Source organism: Pyrus communis, chromosome 16 (genome assembly GCF_963583255.1).
Source record: "Pyrus communis chromosome 16, drPyrComm1.1, whole genome shotgun sequence".
NCBI classification, from domain to species: Eukaryota; Viridiplantae; Streptophyta; class Magnoliopsida; order Rosales; family Rosaceae; genus Pyrus; species Pyrus communis.
Window position 1 is genome coordinate 2,120,870 of NC_084818.1, and position 19,799 is coordinate 2,140,668.

The following is a 19,799-nucleotide window of genomic DNA, read 5'->3' on the forward strand; positions in this document are numbered from 1 at the left end:
AAGTAAGTGTCTCAAATCAATATAGTCATTCCATTACAATTTTGTTATGTGCTGATATGACACATAAATATATCACACAAGTCTAATTAAATTAAAAAAAATTACAAATAGGCTGAATAATTTAATAGTTAATAAAAAAAATGTCAATAAAAAAATCCAGTCCTGCAATCATCTTTGATCCCAGTCCACATTTCTCTATCTCATTTTCTCTATTCTTTGGAAAAAAAAAAAAAAAAAAAGCTCAATACATTCATCTACAGAGTTCGACACCCTTCACTGAATTGAAATTGGGTCGAGATCACGTTTTGTGATGGCCTAGCTGATTGGCAACGACTTCTGGGACATCATCGTTAACATTTAGGCGATCAACATCGTCACAACCTTAATGTTGAAGAGCTTGTTCATCACTTCCTTGGTGGTCTGGCGATGCAAAGAACGGCAAGGTCCGCCTTGAGATAATGAGGTTATAACCAAGGTGTGTCTATTGTTGATTGAAAACTATTTCCACACCCCTCTTAGGCCTTGGTTAAGCCTTATGCCTTTGAGAATTTATGGAAGGGATCTCTCTTCGGAGTAGTTCCTACAATAAGGAAAAAAATTCTATTGTGCAAAAAGGTATTTAGACAACTTTTTCAATTAATTATTAAACCCACATCAGCACATAACAAATTTTTTTACAAAATTGTGGCAGAATGATCATATTGATTTGCGACACCTATTTTCAAAAACTACATTGATCGATTTTCAATTTCAGGGACCATCTGGATGGTGTGGATCAATTTTAGGGACCATTTGTGATAAAAACCTGTAAATCTTGTGGGGCCTATTTATGTGCCACATCAACACTTAATGAAATTTTTAACAGAAATGTGACAAAAGAACCACATTAATTTGTGATACTTATTTTCAGAGATTACATTGATTGATTTCTAATTTTAGGGACTATTTTGATGGTAATGGTCAATTTCAAAGGTCATTTATGATAAAAATCCAACAATAAATTCCAACCTAGTCGTCGTTCTCATGCATGGGTTAGGACTGTTAGATTAGACCTTGAAGGATTCATTTCCCTCTCCCCACCACTGACCTTGAAGGATTTATTTCCCCCTCCCCACCGCCCAACCCCCATCCCCATGTGCCCCCCGCCACATGATCCTTGCTTTTGACTTATCTCTTTGTTCCACACTACCATCCACTTTTATTTTCATTTTCTTGTTCCATCCTCAAGTGTTTCCTGTCCGTTAATATCAGGCTATGGTTTAGTTTAACAAAAGATAATTCTAATTTGGCCACAAGCTGTTAGTTTGAGAACATATCTGATTTGACCGCAAACTTTTAGTTTGAGAATATATCTAGTATGGTAAGGTGATTGTTGGACACTTAGAAGTAGAATAAAAACGATTTAGATTATGAGATTAAATTGTGGAGTGTAAATGAATGAGTGGTCGATGTTGTATTATGAAAAATACTTAATTAAGACCTAGAACATGAACCATTCAGATTTCGAGATTTTATGGTGGGGTGTCAAATGAGCAGTTGAGTGAGAAATTGAAGTGCTTACGTCAATTATTAAGTAATTATTTAAAACTTTTCGACGTACTTTCTAAACAGTATATAAGTGACCCTGTATAAGTGAATCATGATCGATAGTGCATGTTTGTGTGACTGTGAAACACCCTGTAGAGAGGAGCAATAAAGAAAAGTTCCTATAAAGCACATACAAATAGTTACCAAATTGTCAAACTTCAAAATCTTACGCCTAACTAAATGGAGGAGCAGCTGCTCGACCCAGCCACCCGCAGCACCACCGAGTTGAGCAATAAACAGCTTATGTACGAAGGTGAGAACGAAGACTATGCCCCGGTGAGGAGCTTTGGTTCGTTGCGGCGTATGTTTTGGATAGAGACGGTGAAGCTGTGGCAAATAGGCGGTTCTGCAGTTATCAATCTCATGTGCATGTATGGGGCTAACTCAGTTATCGTGCTCTTTGCCGGTCATGTCGGAACTATTGAGCTCTCCGCCATCTCCATTTCTCTCTCTGTCATATCCACATTCACTTATGGATTCATGGTACTTAATTAATCTTCTTCCCCTTAATTCTTCCTGACTTAAAATAAGCATAGTATGCTAGTAGACCGTTCATCATAACTATTGTTCTAAAGGTAAATTTTGTTGAAACATATTATACACGTCAAAATAATAGTATACCACATATGTTTGATATATGTGAACAAACATATATGTTATGTTGTCAGATTATTAGTGAATACGAAATCTTATTTGTTCGTTGTGAAATGATTTGCTAGCTTGGGATGGGGAGTGCTCTAGAGACCCTGTGTGGACAAGCATTTGGTGCTGGACAAATTCACATGCTTGGGATCTACATGCAACGATCATGTATAATTCTATTCGTAACCGCCTTCTTACTCTTGCCGATTTACATCTTCGCCACACCGATTCTAAAGTGGCTAGGCCAAGAAGACGACATAGCGAATGAAGCCGGAAAATTTACACTCCAAATAATCCCCCAATTGTTCTCACTTGCCATAAATTTCCCAGCTGAAAAGTTCCTCCAGGCTCAGAGGAATGGATTGCAGTGTTGGCCCTGGTCATACACATTGGAATGCTAACGCTCTTCATGTATGTGTTTGATTGGGGCACATTGGGGGCAGCTGTGTCATTTAACCTCACAAGATGGGGGATTTCAATTGCACAAGCTGTGTATATTATGGGTTGGTGCGAGGGTTGGACTGGATTTTCATGGCTGGCATTCAATGAGATTTGGGCATTTGTGAGACTTTCTCTTGCCTCTGCAGTCATGCTCTGCCTAGAAATTTGGTACATGATGAGTATGCTCATTCTCACGGGCGGTCTTTCTGATGCAGTTATAGCCGTTGGTTCTCTTTCAATTTGGTAACTAACTACACTTTTTTCCTTTTTCAAATAATTAACTTTACCCTCTTTGTTTTGTTCTGTTCTGTTCAACAAAAAAATAAAAAAATAAAAAATAAAAATAAAAATAAAAATCTTTACCCTTTTTGTGACTTATGACGGGAATGTCACTTTGACAATATTTTAAGTCAATAAGGTAATGTCATTTAAAATCATTTAGATACATGAAAATGCGTTATTGGTTTAGGATATCACTACAGTAATGTATCTGGTGTTTTCCTCTTTACATGTTACATGAGCTTTTGATTTCTAATAGCATTTTTTTTTTCTTCCACTTTTGGGTTTTTTTTAGCATGAACGTCAATGGGTGGGAAACAATGTTGTTCGTTGGAATAAATGCTGCAATAAGGTAAAACATTGGACTAGTAGTTCTTTGGTATTTACCCTGCAATTCTCTCTAATTATTTTGGATTATTTATAACAACTTTCTTTACTTATATAGTGTTCGTGTCTCCAATGAGCTTGGATTAAGACGTCCTAGAGCAGCCAAATATGCTGTTTATGTGACAATATCTCAATCTCTCTTGCTTGGGCTTCTTTTCATGATTATTATTTTAATAACCAAAGACGATTTTGCCGTAATTTTCACAAGTGACAAGGAGCTGCAACAAGCGGTTGCTAAGCTTGCATACCTTCTTGGTATAACTATGGTGCTCAACAGTGTCCAACCAGTAATATCAGGTATCTATTTGACAAGTCACTATGTATTATGCATCTTATACGTAATATATATAACAAAGAACAAACGTTATGTGTGCAAAATTTATAGTGTGTGATTGCGCAAGCATGATATGATGCCATGTTTTGATCTTGCTCTTGAAGGTGTTGCAATTGGAGGTGGATGGCAGGCAACGGTTGCTTATATAAACTTGGGTTGTTACTACATTTTTGGACTTCCTCTTGGATACGTTCTTTGCCATGTTGCAAATTTAGGAGTCACGGTAAATTTAATATTATTTATTTTCTTTCAATGTTGCCAAGTTAATTTGGCAACTCCGACACCAACTACTTGATGAGTTATGTGATTGATGTTTTAGGGACTTTGGGGGGGCATGATATGTGGAACTGCTCTCCAAACCATACTTCTGCTAATTATACTTTACAAAACAAACTGGAACAAAGAGGTAATTAATCAATACTTATATTTCAAATCTCTTCAACTTTGGCAACTTCATATCATGGGCTGTATTTCAAATTGCAGGTGGAGCAAGCAACAAATCGTGTCCGGAACTGGGGAGGGCAAGACATCAAAACTGCCAACGGAGCTGAAAGTACTTGAAGTTCCCTTTTCTTTTTAAGGGGTAGATTAAATTATTTGCTCCATTTAATGATGACACTGTTTTGGTGAGGACTGAGGAGAAAACAAGTGGAGGAAGGCTGAGCCGGTGGTAAGAATGGGAGGTGATTTCTGCCAGCGGCGGGGTGTTGGATGCAGGAGGTGGGTGTTTGTCGGGGTTGCATGGGCGGGGGAGCTTGGATGGCTGTTGTGTGTGTCTGTGTGTGTTTGTTTTGTTTATATTATCCTACCTACTTTGAGATCTAAGCATGCCCTTAATTTGTAAAAATGTGACATAGAAGTCACATTAATAAATCTAACGATTAAGTTAATAACAACACTTCATTGCCAGTGACAATCAAGCACTGACAAACTTCTTTATAACTAATAATTAGCACGAACCATAAATGATAAAAACGGTATTGTCACCTCAATAATAAGTTATCATTCACTTCCCTTTTGCAATTCTTAACGACTTTTTTGAAATGTTAATAACAGTTCACGAATTATTCACTAAATTTTAGGGCTCATCACCTATAAACCCTACAGCTTTTCATTTATAATACATCGTCCTATAACCGCTTAATTACTTTTTATCCTAATTAGGACCGTTAAGTTAGACTTGTTCAATTGATCAACCACCAGCACCAGGATCTTAAACGATTCCTCTACCGTTATTTAGGTCAACCACCTCAAGATATTTCCTTTCCTAACTCACCACTTTGTTACGATACCCTCTATTTTTTTAGTTAAATTGAAAGGTTTTCAAAATCTAAACCTCACCTACTCATTCCCTCTGAATCTAAGTAGTCAACTTCAATTGCTTTCATTTTATTCTCAGAATTTTCTTTTCCTCTAATATTATATTACATAAGCCACTTAGCACTACGTGTAATACAGTTAATAGCGGAAATAAACAAATCACAAAGACAATTAACCACTAACCTTGTGAAACCATTGCGGCAGAAAAACTAGAGTTCTTCTACACTCAACACTACTGTATGCAATTAACAAACAATGGAGCTTGTTCTCTCTGTTTTGCGTAATTGGTGTGAATGCAGGGACCTCTATTATATATCCTTAGTGGTGGTATTGATTAGGTTACTTCCCATCTTGTAATCTTAATCAAATTGTATAAACAAATATCCTTTTCACCACAAACCAAAGTTATCATATCAGAATAGTTAAACCTATTGATACTAAGATTACTTCCAACTTTATTTTCGATCAAATACATTCCCTAATAGCTTTACAAGTCTAGTCTATCCCAATCTATTATGACTTCAATCCTTTAAGCACTTGATAAACTACGTGTGCAGCTCTAATTAGTTTACACTACAGTCTAGTAGTATTCCTCTTCACTTGAAGTGATAGGTATTGGGTTCGATTCTCGCCAAAGGTGAATTTGAACCACATTATTGCAAGCACATTGTGAGGCTTAACCCAATCCCCCACCACTTAGAGTAGATACTATCGTTTGTTCCAAAAAATAAATTATATTACGTAAAAGTATTGTACGTTGCACCTTGTTAACGCTAAAAATTGATTAGGGTTAACTTAGAGGATGCATAAATGATACAATGGGGTGAACGATAAGGAGTACAGAGGATTATAATATAAGCTTGAAGATATATATATATATATATATATATATATATATATATATATATAGTGGCTCACCCATAATTGGGGTATGTTCACGATAGTTTTAGAGGTATGTAATCACCAGAACTTGCTTGTTCTAATTCCACATATATGTTCGCATATCTATATACAAACTTTGGTTATAAGTTATAATGATCAGGTTTCTATCAAATGTTGCTAGGAATAATGACTCTTTATTGACATTATTAGATTGTATCAAATGTTGCTGCTTGCAATCGGATTTGGTCATATTTGGGAATTTTGCTCTAGTTGTTTCTTCTTTTTTGTTCAGTTTCTGCTTAGTGAAGATATGTCTGTTTATGCTGATTATTTGTGTAGTCTATTTTGAGGGATTTTCATCATTGAGTGACTTTGATCTCTACTATTACAGTGAGTGAGAAATGAAAGTTAAGCTGCTGCAGTGCTTAAAAAGCAGAGATGAAAATCTGAGAATATGGTTGTATTTGTTTATTTCAATTCTCTTTGTAAAAAATTGAGATATCATATGGTTGTAAATGATTGAATAGTGATATTACTTTGGTAATTTGGAATAAAAAAAGTTCCTTGATTTAGTAAGTGTTTCTGAAATGATATGTGATTGTACAATGATTCCATAACTCCCTATAGATGTTTCCTAAATACTGCCAAATGCTATGGATAGTACAAGAATGCAATAAGAGCTACGACAACATTTGAAAAATGCTATGAAAAGTTTACAAAAGCATTTTGCAATTGCTATAGTAAATTTTGTCATAGCATTTTTTAAATGCTATAAAGTGGGATTATAACATTTTAAAAATCCACTTTATAGCATTTAAAAAATGCTACAGATGTTAGTTTATAGCATTTAATAAATACTATAAAAAAAACATTTCATAGCATTTTTTTATAACAATTGAACAATGCTACAGAGAGTTTTATTCTTTCTACAGCATGGCCTAATATAGCATTAGAGAAAATGCTTTGCAACACTTTCTATAACATTTCTGGGCTGCTATAGAAAGTGAGTAATCCCTCTGTGTGTGACTTTTTATTAACACCCTGAAGAGCGGAACGATAAAGAGAAGCATTGGTAACTAGAAATTGTTAGAATGTCAATGTAATTAGATAGGAAGGAGTTATATGATTGATTTGTATTTGTTACTTTGTTGTATTTCTAGATTGTAGGTCTTCTTGTTGTACAAGGAAAGCTATTTATATTTTACATTCTGTCGATGAAAGATTTATTCTGACCAAATATGTTATTTACAGAACGTACATTTACAAACTAAGGTACCAAATCTCTCAAACTCAAATCTCAAACCTAATTAACAAATGGAGGAGCCGCTGCTTCACACAGCTGCTGCCGGCGCCGATGAGTTGAGCAATAAACCTCCTCTTTATGAAGGCGGGAACGAAGACTATGCACCGGTGAGGAGCTTTGATGCGTTCCAGCGTATGTTTTGGATAGAGACGGTAAAGCTGTGGCAAATAGGCGTTTCGTCAGTGATCACTATCATCTGTATGTATGGGACTAACGCAGTCATCCTGCTCTTTGCCGGTCATCTCGGAACTATCCAGATCTCCGCCATCTCGATTTCTCTGGCTGTCATTTCCACATTCACTGATGGATTGATGGTACTTAATCTCCTTCCCCTGTAATTCCCTTCTCTCAAACACGCGATATTTGACATATTATGTTGTTAGACTGTTCGTTAGAACTTGTGATAATAATTAGGTAGCTTTTGTTGAAAACATGGTACAAAAAACGTTGACGTATTTGAAACTTCCCAATGACTAAAATCTAACAATGAAAATAGTACTATGTCGTATACATGTGATTTTATTGAAAATAGTACTATACCATGTATGTTATATTGTTAAATTATCAATGTATCGAATACAAAAAACTTATTTGTCTGAAATGAAATTTTAGCTTGGGATGGGGAGTGCCCTGGAGACCTTGTGCGGGCAGGCGTTTGGCGCTGGACAAGTTCATATGCTTGGGATCTACCTGCAACGATCATGGATAATTCTATTTGTAACCACCCTCTTCCTTTTGCCGATTTACATCTTCGCCGTGCCGATTTTAAAGTGGCTAGGCCAAGAAGACGACATAGCGAACCTAGCCGGAAAATTCACACTCCAAATAATCCCCCAAATATTCTCACTTGCCATATATTTCCCAGCTCAGAAGTTCCTCCAAGCTCAGAGAAAAGTAAAGGTGCTGGCATGGATTGCATTTTTAGGTCTGGTCATACACATTGGAATGCTAGGGCTCTTCATGTATGAGTTTGATTGGGGCACATTGGGCGCAGCTGTGTCATTTAACATCACAAGATGGGGGATTGCAATTGCTCAAGTTGTGTATATTATGGGTTGGTGCAAAGAGGGTTGGACTGGATTTTCATGGCTCGCTTTCAAGGACATTTGGGAATTTGTAAGACTTTCTCTTGCCTCTGCAGTCATGCTCTGCCTTGAGGTTTGGTACATGATGAGTATACTCATTCTCACCGGCAGTCTTTCTAACGCTGTTATAGCCGTTGGTTCTCTTTCTATTTGGTAATTAATATTTTAAATTTTTTAGTTAACTACCTATACTCTTTTCATAAATAGATGTTACTTAACTGCACGGGGTAATAACGCATATTGCTGTGTATGAAAGTTAAAACACATGACAATACACATATCTAGTGCCGGTAAGTTCTCTTTTAATGGTACATGATAGCTTTTGATTTCTAATAGCATTCTTTCTTTTTTGGGTCTCCACAGCATGAACATAAACGGGTGGGAAGCAATGTTGTTCGTTGGAATAAATATTTCAATAAGGCACGTAATACATTAGACTATTAGTTTTCTGATATTTATGTTGCACTTGTCATTGATTATTTAGAATGTCTATAATAACTTTATTTTCTTATGCAGTATTCGTGTCTCTAATGAACTCGGGTTAGGACATCCCAGAGCAACAAAATACTCTATCTATGTGACAGTATTTCAATCTTTCTTGATCGGAATTCTTTTCATGATTATTATCTTAATGACTAGAGATGATTTCGCTGTGCTTTTCACAAGTGACCAGGAGTTGCAACAAGCGGTTGCTAAGTTGGCATACCTTCTCGGTATAACTATGGTGCTCAACAGTGTCCAACTAGTAATATCAGGTATCTCGTTATGCATGTTATATATACTATATAATAACCAAAATGGATCATCATGCACATAAAATCTATGATATATGTGTTGCATGTGCGCATGCCAGCATATTTTGATGCATTTGTTGACTTGCTTGTTCTTGAAGGTGTTGCAATTGGAGGTGGATGGCAGACAATGGTTGCCTATCTAAACTTGGGTTGTTACTACATTTTTGGAATTCCTCTTGGATACCTTCTTTGCCATGTTGCAAAATGGGGAGTCATGGTAAATAAATATTATTTTTCTTCTTTCAATGATGCCTAAGATAATTTGACAACTCCCACACCAAGTACTTGATGAGTTATTTGATTAATATTGTAGGGACTTTGGGGAGGCATGATATGTGGAACTGCTCTCCAAACCATACTTCTGCTAATTGTATTTTACAAAACTAACTGGAACAAAGTGGTAATTAATCAATACTTTATTTCAAATCGCTTCAACTTTGGTTTCTGCATTGCATTGTATATCCTGAAGTTCCTTATTGATTGGAATCGTAATTAAATTGCAGGTGGAGCAAGCAAAAAATCGCGTCCATAAGTGGGGTGGGCAAGACATCAAAACCGAGAGTGGAGCTGAACGTATATGATTTTCATCTTTTTTAGTTGGGGTATATACTCCGTTTATTTTTCAAGTTAATGAAGGATTAGACAAGATTAATTCATCCGTGCTCGTTGTAGGGAGCTGGAACAGCCACAACGCTAAATTCCGATGGTGAAGGGAATTTCACACTCCGGAAAACCCCCCAAGTCCATCCCCTTGTTTCCGTTCAATGTTTGAAACTTGTTGCTAGATCAATGAAGTTTTGAACACAAAAATACTAGTTTGAGATTTCATGAATCCAGGATTCATCAGCATGCCTTCAAATTGAAAAGGTGTTGACACACTAAAATAAAAAATAAAAAATCCCTACCTCAAAATGAAAAATGAATTGTTAATTTATCAATGCTCTAAAATAGTCACTTATACTCATAAGTAATGTAAAATAGTAAACCGTGTAATCATGTATGATTACTATTTCGGAGTGCCAGACAAAACTATGATTACTATTTTGGTGTGCTAAACAAATCCATAAAAGAAAGGGAAAAATCTTCATTACAAAGACAAATACCCCGATGGATTGTTTTTTTGTTTTGTTTTGTTTTGTTTTTTTTTTTTTTTTTTGTGGTCAATAAATACCCCCAATGGATTATATCAATAAGAGAAAAATGTAGTAATGATCATTCAAACACTCGGAGCCAAAAATAGACAGGTACTTTGTGCAGTAGGATAGTGATGCTCGCAGCGGTAAATTTATTTTATGTAAATTGCTTTTGTGACTTGATTGGCCATCTCCCCATCTTATTTTGTTTTATCTTTGTTGCTTTGGCTTTGTGGAAGTGGGCGTAGTCATATTAGCTTGGATGGATGCGTTCTCTTATACTCAGTAAAAACCGTTTTATACAACTTAAATTAGTTTAATGTAGAATATCGTTTATAAAAAATATTAGTTAAATAAAATCATAGATATTAAAACAAAAATCACGTGAGAGAATAACGCCACAAATACAAATATAACTTGTTGGAGCTAGGCATCAGTAGTAGTAACCCTTTTGAATCTCTCAATGGAAACACCATTGCTGAAAATCAATGCAGAGGCGGCAGCAGCTGCTGATTATGCTCCAGTGAGGAGCTTTGGGGAGGCCATGGAGGTCTCTAGGAAAGAGGCTGTGGAGAATTGCAGCTCCGGTGGCCTGCACTTCTCTTTTTCAATACCTGATTCAGTCCATAACCACCGTCTTCGTCGGTCATCTCGGAGATGTCGAGCTCACTGCTGTCTCTCTCTCCCTCAGTGTCATTTTCATCATCCCCTTTGGTTTCCTGGTAAGCACAGTACACACAATTAACCTTTTACTGTCAGTTTGGTGTCGGTCTGGTTATATTTTCAATTATAATTTTGTAACCGGTTTTATTGCTGCTTATTTACGTTGTTGCTGTATTAGCTTTCTCTCTGGAATTTAGTAATGGTGTAAGATTTCTACTTCTACTCATACGCCATTTTACTCTTAAGTACTTTTTGTTGTATTAGTGGCCAAGTGGACATGATGATGTTTGTTGAAAAGAAAAAAAAGGTGGACAACATCATTGTGTCTTCCTTGGTTTGGGAAGGAAAACAGGGAATTGTTTTTTGTCTTGACCCATGGGAAAAGTCACGGATGGCTTTGGGGTTTTAATTAAAGGATAGCAATTATCCTCATTGTTTAAGGGAGAGAGTGAGAGCTGAAAAACAGAGGGCAGAGAAGAAGAAGAAATCTGGAGCAGCAACCCCATTTCGAAGAGAAGAAGGTGCTCTTCTCTTTGGTTAGTAATCATCCATCAAAGTAATTGTAATAGCTTTGAGCTTTGTATAGAGAAGAAATTAATCACTATATTTTCTTCTCTATTTGTTTCTTTGGTGTGTGAGACCTTTTGGGTGTATTGGGGTTAAGGGTTGTGAGATTGCCAACACTTTGTAAACTCCCATTTGGTTGATAGTGGATTATTGGGTGAGCTCCTACTGCTCCGAGGACGTACTCCAGTTACACAGACTGTTGAGGAACCTCGTTAAAAATCTTGGTGTCTTTTATATTTTGTTCTTGCATTTTATTTGATATATTTCCTGTGGGTTAGCTTGAGTTGGTTCCAAAAATTGATTTGGTGCTATCCTAGCACAACAATTGGTATCAGAGCACTGGTTGCTCTTGGGTACTGTCTAGTTGCCAAAGATGTCAGACGGGCAAGATGAGAATCCTTTTGGAAGCAGCTCCGGGTTTGCAAGAACTACGGTGCAAAATGCAAAGTTCGAAGTGGAAAAGTTTGATGGCACAAACAACTTCGGGATGTGGCAATGTGAGGTTAAAGATGTGTTGGCTCAACAAGATCTTCTTGCCGCCTTGGGAGAGAAGCCTGAAGCTATGTCGAAACTGGAATGGGGGAAATTAAATTTGTGGGCTTGCTCTTCAATTCGGTTGTGCCTTGCAAAAACTCAGAAGTATTTTGTGATGCGGGAGACTTTGGCAAGTGTGTTGTGGCAAAAATTGGAAGACAAGTATATGACGAAGAGTGCAGAGAACCGGCTACACTTGAAGAAAAAACTCTACCGCTTCCAATACAAAGAAGGTACAAAAATGATTAGACACCTTGATGCTTTTAATAAGTTGATTGCCGACTTGTTAAATTTAGATGAGGATATTAAGGATGAAGATAAGGCCTTAATATTGTTGAATTCCTTGCCGGACTCTTATGAGCATTTTGTTACCACTATTATGCATGGTAAAGAAACTATGAAATTTGAAGATGTGTCAAATGCCTTGATGAATTATGAAATGAGGCATAGAGATAAAAATCATGATAGTACCTCTGAAGCTTTATTTGTTAGAGGTAGATCATCGGAGAGGAGATCCTCTTCTAGCAGGAAAAAATCACAGTCTCGACCTAGAGGAAACTCTAAAGGTAGAAAACCTTTGGAAAGGGATGAATGTGTCTTTTGTCGTAATAAGGGCCATTGGAAGAAAGATTGTCTTAGATTGAAGACCAAAGGCAAAGAAAGTTCTGAAGCTAATGTTGCTGAGGTTGAAACAGATTTTTCTGATTTTGCTTTAGCCACTTCCTCATCATTTGATTGTGCTACTAAGTGGGTGTTGGATACGGGTTGTACTCATCATATGACTCCTCACAAGGATTGGTTTTCAAGCTTGAAAGAGTTTGATGGCGGTGTTGTGTTCATGGGAGATGACAATCCTTGCACAACAAAAGGGATTGGTACAGTTCGTTTGAAGTTGCATGATGGCATGGTTAAAGAGTTGACAGGTGTTCGGTATGTACCGAATTTGAAGAAAAATCTTATTTCTTTGGGAACTTTGGAAGCCAAGGGCTTCAGGTTTCATTCAGATGGGCATACATTGAAGGTGACTTATGGTGCACTTGTTGTGATGAAAGCTCCTCGATGTGGCCATTTGTATTTATTGCAAGGAAGCACTGTGACAGGTGAAGCATCTGTAGTCTTAGAAAATATGGGCACATCCGATTCTGATACTACTAGACTGTGGCATATGAGATTAGGCCATGCCGGTGAGAAAGCTCTACAAGGGCTTGTGAAACAAGGTCTTCTAAAAGATGCCACGACTTGTAAGCTTGATTTCTGTGAGCATTGTGTCTTGGGGAAGCAAACTAGAATGAAGTTTGGTACTGCTGTACATCAGACGAAGGGCATTCTTGATTATGTGCATTCGGATGTTTGGGGTCCTACAAAGACTCCATCTTTGAGTGGTAGACATTGGTTCGTGACCTTTGTTGATGATTATTCAAGAAGGTCTTGGGTCTACACTATGAAGCACAAGAGTGAGGTGTTGAGCATTTTCTTGGATTGGAAGAAAATGGTTGAGAACCAGACTGGGAGAAAGATTAAGATTTTGAGATCGGATAATGGTGGTGAATACACATCCGACCCTTTCTTTAAAGTTTGCAAAGAGGAAGGGATTGTGAGACATTTTAGTGTCCGTGAAACTCCACAACAAAATGGAGTTGCAGAAAGATTGAATCGAACCTTGCTTGAGAAGGTTAGATGCATGTTGTCTCAGTCGGGTTTGAGCAAGTCGTTTTGGGCAGAGGCAGTTACTTATGCATGTCACATCATCAACCGATTACCCTCAGCTGCTGTTCAGGGTAAGACGCCAATGGAGGTATGGACTGGAAAACCTTCTAATGATTATAATTATATTCGTATTTTTGGTTCACCTGCTTATTTTCATGTAACTGAAAATAAACTTGATCCTAGAGCAAAAAAGGCTATCTTTCTTGGTTTTAGTAGTGGTGTCAAAGGTTACAGGTTATGGTGCCCGGAGATGAAGAAACTTGTAATCAGCAGAGATGTGACATTTGATGAAGAAAATATGTTCAGAGACTCTGAAAAGAATGTGAAAGATGTCCAACAGGTGGAGCTTGAGAAAGTTGCCTCTAGTACTTCAAATCCTATTTCCACTGATGTCGAAGCCACTACAAGTGAAGAAGTGGGAGACCATGAGGATGTTGAAGAAGTTGAACTTGAAGATTCTATTCAAGTTGAAGAGCAAGTTTCACCTCAAGAGTCTATTGCCAAGAACAGAGGAAAAAGACAAATTACCAAGCCAGCTCGGTATAGTGACTATGTTGCTTTTGCTCTTCCTATTATCACTGATGAGATTCCATCCAATTTTGAGGAAGCCATTGAGAGTGAAGAAAAGGAGAAGTGGTGCAATGTCATGGGCGACGAGATGAATTCTCTCATGAAAAACAAGACTTGGGAGTTAGCTAAATTGCCTAAGGGTAAAAAAGCTATTGGTTGCAAATGGGTGTATGCCAAGAAGGAAGATGTTGCTGAGAAAAGCAATGTCAGATTCAAAGCAAGATTAGTTGCTAAAGGGTATGCACAAAAGGAGGGCATTGACTACAATGAAATCTTTTCTCCAGTTGTGAAGCACTCCTCAATTCGCATTATATTAGCTCTTGTTGCACAATATGATCTTGAACTTGTGCAACTTGATGTGAAGACGGCTTTCCTACATGGTGATTTGAATGAAGAGATCTATATGTGTCAACCGGATGGGTATAAAGTGAAAGGGAAAGAGAATTTGTTTTGCAAGTTGAAGAAATCACTTTATGGCTTGAAGCAATCTCCAAGACAATGGTATTTGAGGTTTGATAAATTTATGAGAGGCCAAAATTATTCTAGAAGTCAATATGATCATTGTGTGTACTTCAAGAAGTTGCAAGATGGGTCTTTCATTTATTTGTTGATATATGTTGATGATATGTTGATTGCCTCAAATAATGTCGAAGAGATTGATAAATTGAAGAATCAAATGAAGAATGAGTTCGAGATGAAGGATCTTGGTGAAGCAAAGAAGATCCTTGGCATGGAGATCACTAGAGACAGAGAGAAATGTTTGGTATGCTTGAATCAAAGACAATACCTTGAGAAGTTGATTTGGAAGTTTGGAGTTCATGATTCAACCAAACCGGTTAGTACCCCTTTGGCTCCTCATTTTAAATTAAGTTATCTACAGTGTCCTAAAACTGATAAAGAGAAGCTGCAAATGAAAGATATACCATATGCAAATTTGGTTGGTAGTTTGATGTATGCAATGGTATGCTCTAGACCGGATATTGCTCATGCAGTTGGCATGGTGAGTCGATATATGCATAATCCTGGTAAAGAGCATTGGAATGCAGCTAAATGGATATTGAGGTATCTCCATGGTACTCGAGATGTTGGTTTATGTTTTGAGAGAGATGACTCTGGTATTGGTCATTTTGCAGCTGGTTATGTTGATTCAGATTATGCAGGTGATCTGGATGGAAGGAAGTCTACTACAGGCTATGTGTTTACTATGGCTAAAGGGCCAGTTTGTTGGAGGTCCATTTTGCAGTCGTCTGTTGCCTTGTCTACTACAGAGGCTGAATATATGGCAGTTGCTGAAGCTATAAAGGAGGCCATTTGGATACATGGGCTGATTAGAGATTTGGGGGTTGATCAGAAGCAGGTGGAGGTGCATTGTGATAGTCAGAGTGCCATTTATTTGGCTAAGTATCAGGTTCATCATGCGAGGACCAAGCACATAGATGTGCGTTATCACTTTGTTCGTGAAGTTGTTGGTGAAGGAGAAATCATTCTCCAGAAGATTCCAACTAAAGACAACCCCGCTGATATGTTGACTAAGGTTGTTGGTGTAGCCAAGTTTGTTCATTGCTTGAACTTGGCTCACATTTTGCCTATATAAAGAAGGCGTTGAGCAGTAGGAGTTTTGGAGAATTGGCTCGGCATGAGTTGTTCTCTTGCTAGTGTTTGGGAGTGATTTTTTGTGTCAATTGTGTTGGTTGGCTTATCATGGCGTTTTCGGAACTTGGCCAAGGTGGAGATTGTTGTATTAGTGGCCAAGTGGACATGATGATGTTTGTTGAAAAGAAAAAAAAGGTGGACAACATCATTGTGTCTTCCTTGGTTTGGGGAGGAAAACAGGGAATTGTTTTTTGTCTTGACCCATGGGAAAAGCCACGGATGGCTTGGGGGTTTTAATTAAAGGATAGCAATTATCCTCATTGTTTAAGGGAGAGAGTGAGAGCTGAAAAACAGAGGGCAGAGAAGAAGAAGAAATCTGGAGCAGCAACCCCATTTCGAAGAGAAGAAGGTGGTCTTCTCTTTGGTTAGTAATCATCCATCAAAGTAATTGTAATAGCTTTGAGCTTTGTATAGAGAAGAAATTAATCACTATATTTTCTTCTCTATTTGTTTCTTTGGTGTGTGAGAGCTTTTGGGTGTATTGGGGTTAAGGGTTGTGAGATTGCCAACACTTTGTAAACTCCCATTTAGTTGATAGTGGATTATTGGGTGAGCTCCTACTGCTCCGAGGACGTACTCCAGTTACACTGACTGTTGAGGAACCTCGTTAAAATCTTGGTGTCTTTTATATTTTGTTCTTGCATTTTATTTGATATATTTCCTGTGGGTTAGCTTGAGTTGGTTCCAAAAATTGATTTGGTGCTATCCTAGCACAACACTTTTAGTGGTAACACCACAAAATGTTTATTAAAAATTCTAATGGTTTTCAAGTGCTTCCTAAAAACACACCTCCAGGGAACGCTTCTATGATTCATTAACACTTACGTCACCCGAAGCGTTTGATAGTCAGAAAGCAACCCCATATTCTAATAATTATTGTACATATTATGTATGTAGCAAGGTATGTCAACTGCATTGGGAACCCTTGGAGCAGGCCAACTAGGGAAGCTAGGAATCTATATGCAGTTCTCATGGATTATGTTATTCATCATCTGCATCATCCTTTTGCAGTTTTTTTTTTTTTTTTTTTTTTTTTTTGGCCTCTCCGATCCTAAAATTTTTAGGCCAAGAACATGGCATAGCGAATCTTTCTGAAGTATACAGCCTAAAGACAATCCCTCAAATGTTTTCCTATGCTATCAATTTGCCCACTAAGAGGTTCCTCCAGGCTCAGAGCAAGGTTCTCGTGATCACGCTGATCGCATTCGTGGCTCTGGTCATACAAACCTGGCTACTTTATCTCTTCATCAATGTCTTTGGCTGGGGAGCAACTGGTGCAGCTGTAGCTTGTGACATCACAAACTGGGGAGTTGCAATTGGTTAAGTTGGTTATGTTATGGTCTGCTAAAAAGAGGAGTGGACTGGATTTTCATTGTTGGCGTTTCGTGAGATTTGGGATTTTGCTAAGCCGTCGCTTCTTGTATGATGGTTTGCCTAGGTTTGTGGTATTCGATGAGTATAAGCCTTCTCGCCGGTCTGCTTCCAAATGCAGTCATTGATGTTGGTTCCTTTTCTATATGGTAAGATTATTACAATTTCCAAGATTTCAAAAGACGCTAGACGCTAGTTGGGCGGCGGGCTAGGGTCTAGTGTCTAGACGCCGAGGTGGACTAGGCAGATTTAAGTAAATCTATTTTATTTCATGTAAATAAGTGTCTGTTTATACTTAAAATGTATATAATTTCATGATCATCTACAAAATAAAATGACATATATATTATGAAGTATTGGAACATAATGAAAAAACATGGGGAACAAACATATAATATGTGTTCATTTAAGTATACAATAAGTCTCTTACAATTTATTGAAAAAATAAAATGCAAAATGAAAATTATTTATTTTCGGTCTAAGTGAGTCGCAACCTAGGTTGGTGCCTAGCGGTTTGGGTGGGCTAGGCGGGTACCCAAGCAGTCTAGGTGGGCGCCTCAGCAGGTCTAGGCACCCTTTCTTAATTTCCAAATGCCTAGGCATTAATCGGAGCGATGACCAGCAGCCTAGCGCTTAAGCGGGGATTTTTAGAACAGTGACAATGTCTACTAACGTGCGGATAGAATCCCTTGTAAACGACTTAAACAAGTGACAAGAGGTGCTCATTGCTTCATTTTTCTTTTCTTTCGGCATGAATTTTTGGAATTGGGAAATTATGTTGTTGCTTGGAATAAATGCTGCTATAAGGTAAATCCATGCTGCTATGTTATTTGTCAAGTAATGTGTTTTCCATTTTTTCAGGTGTTTCTAATTAGTATCACATTGTTAATGATCTACCATCTGCACATAGCACACGAGTCTCGAACGAAATTGGGATGGGGCGCCCGAGAGCAGCCAAATACTCCGTCTGTGTTGCAGTCTTGCAAGCTCTCATCGTCGGGGTTTTAGCCATGGTTGCTATCTTCATAAGCAGAGACTACAGTGCCATGATTTTCACCAGCAGTGGACAGATGCAGCTCGCCGTTGCTCGTTTAGCATACCTTCTTGGTGTAACCATGCTTCTTACCAGTGCTACACAAGTCTTAACAGGTATAATCACTTCAACCAGTTTTAACCTTCCAATGAGTCTCCCTAATTAGCTAATTAGTCTCCTTAATTAACTTAATTTGCAGCCCTAATTGGTTATCATTTTTTTTTTGTAGGAGTTGCAATTAGAGGTGGATGGCGAGTGATGGTGGCTTATATAAATTTTGGTAGTTATTATTTGGTTGGGCTCCCGTTAGCCATCTTTCTAGGCTTCAAAGCAAATCTTGGAGCTGTGGTAATAAGCAATCCTACCCTTACTTAATAAGTTTCATTTCAGTCTAATTAATTACTCTTTGGTTTTTAATCTAATTTTATGTGCTGCATAGGGACTTTGGGGTGGGATGATGAGTGGAAATGCTCTTCAGATCTTCTTCTTGCTGATTCTGACTTGTAGAATTAACTGGGACAGAGAAGTACTCATCAGTATATAGCGATATTCTATCATACTCCAATTTATCTAGAAGGGATACAAACTCAGATGGAATGAGACTAACACACTACCCTAACCGACTAAACTATTTCAAATTCTTAACTGAATTTCTTATTTATAATGCAGGTGGAGCAAACAACAAAGCGCATAAAGAAGTGGGGAAACCAAGAAATAAAAATTGACAAGATATATAAAAATATATCATGAAATTAGCATAGATCTTTGATGCATATTGCTGCATAAAATAAAAGAAAACTCGTGCTTTTGTATCTCTTTTGTATCTGTATATTTAGGGTATGTGCCAATGTTTAATGTACTTCTTCAACATTCAATTCTTATTATGGTCGAAGTTGAGGCGTTCTGCCTTCAGTCGATCATCTAGTCCGACCAAAAAGATCAAAAAGGTCACGATGAGACGGCCAACAGGTTACGAGCTGAGACCTCCATCTTCATTTCTGAGAGGCCAATCCTTTTTCTAAGTTACAAATCTGTTTTTTATGCAACTTCTCCTGCTTACATTATTTCATTGACCATAACCCGTTCACCTTGAAGACCTTATGCAGTTACCAATACAACGAGAAACTATGAACTTTACTACCCCCAAGGACATTGCGTACGTTTTGATGTGTTTTTTAAGTTTTTTTGATAAGATTCTAGAGGTGATTCAACGAGCCACTACTACTCAAATTTATAACTAAATTGCATGCACAAAACAACAGGTGTGAGATCTTAAACAAATGGTTTTGATGCATTTAGTAGTGGAATCGTTCATTATATTCTTCAACACCTTTTGACCCCTAATTACAACAATACTACTGCCCGTGTAGGATTTATGACTCAAGGGTGAGAAAATAATAGACGTAGGGTCACAATTTCAGATCATATCTTTGTTAAAAACACAAACATTTGAACCTTTCACAAGATATTTAAGCACCCAAAATAACTTTCCAGGGAAACCAAAATAATAATGT

The 19,799-nt window shown here is 37.5% G+C and overlaps 1 protein-coding gene and 2 pseudogenes across 1 annotated transcript; all 3 read left to right on the forward strand.

The window, feature by feature from the left end:
- Window positions 1-1,661: 1,661 nt before the first annotated feature.
- On the forward strand, window positions 1,662-4,590 carry LOC137720275 (protein DETOXIFICATION 35-like; annotated as a pseudogene).
- Window positions 4,591-7,186: 2,596 nt separating this feature from the next.
- Window positions 7,187-9,635, forward strand: LOC137719513 (protein DETOXIFICATION 35-like). Its single transcript, XM_068458559.1, has 7 exons — window positions 7,187-7,489; window positions 7,788-8,413; window positions 8,624-8,680; window positions 8,777-9,015; window positions 9,153-9,271; window positions 9,368-9,454; window positions 9,558-9,635. Exons 1-7 carry the CDS (start codon window positions 7,187-7,189, stop codon window positions 9,633-9,635), a joined length of 1,509 nt encoding a protein of 502 aa, XP_068314660.1.
- A 1,015-nt stretch (window positions 9,636-10,650) lies between these two features.
- On the forward strand, window positions 10,651-19,035 carry LOC137721092 (protein DETOXIFICATION 35-like; annotated as a pseudogene).
- Window positions 19,036-19,799: the final 764 nt, after the last annotated feature.

Coding starts and splice junctions, on each gene's coding strand:
- LOC137719513 (XM_068458559.1), top strand. CDS start 7,187: ATGGAGGAGCCGCTGCTTCACACAGCTGCTGCCGGCGCCGATGAGTTG. Junction 8,414..8,623: donor GTTGGTTCTCTTTCTATTTG/GTAATTAATATT, acceptor GGGTCTCCACAG/CATGAACATAAACGGGTGGG. Junction 8,681..8,776: donor GGAATAAATATTTCAATAAG/GCACGTAATACA, acceptor TTTCTTATGCAG/TATTCGTGTCTCTAATGAAC.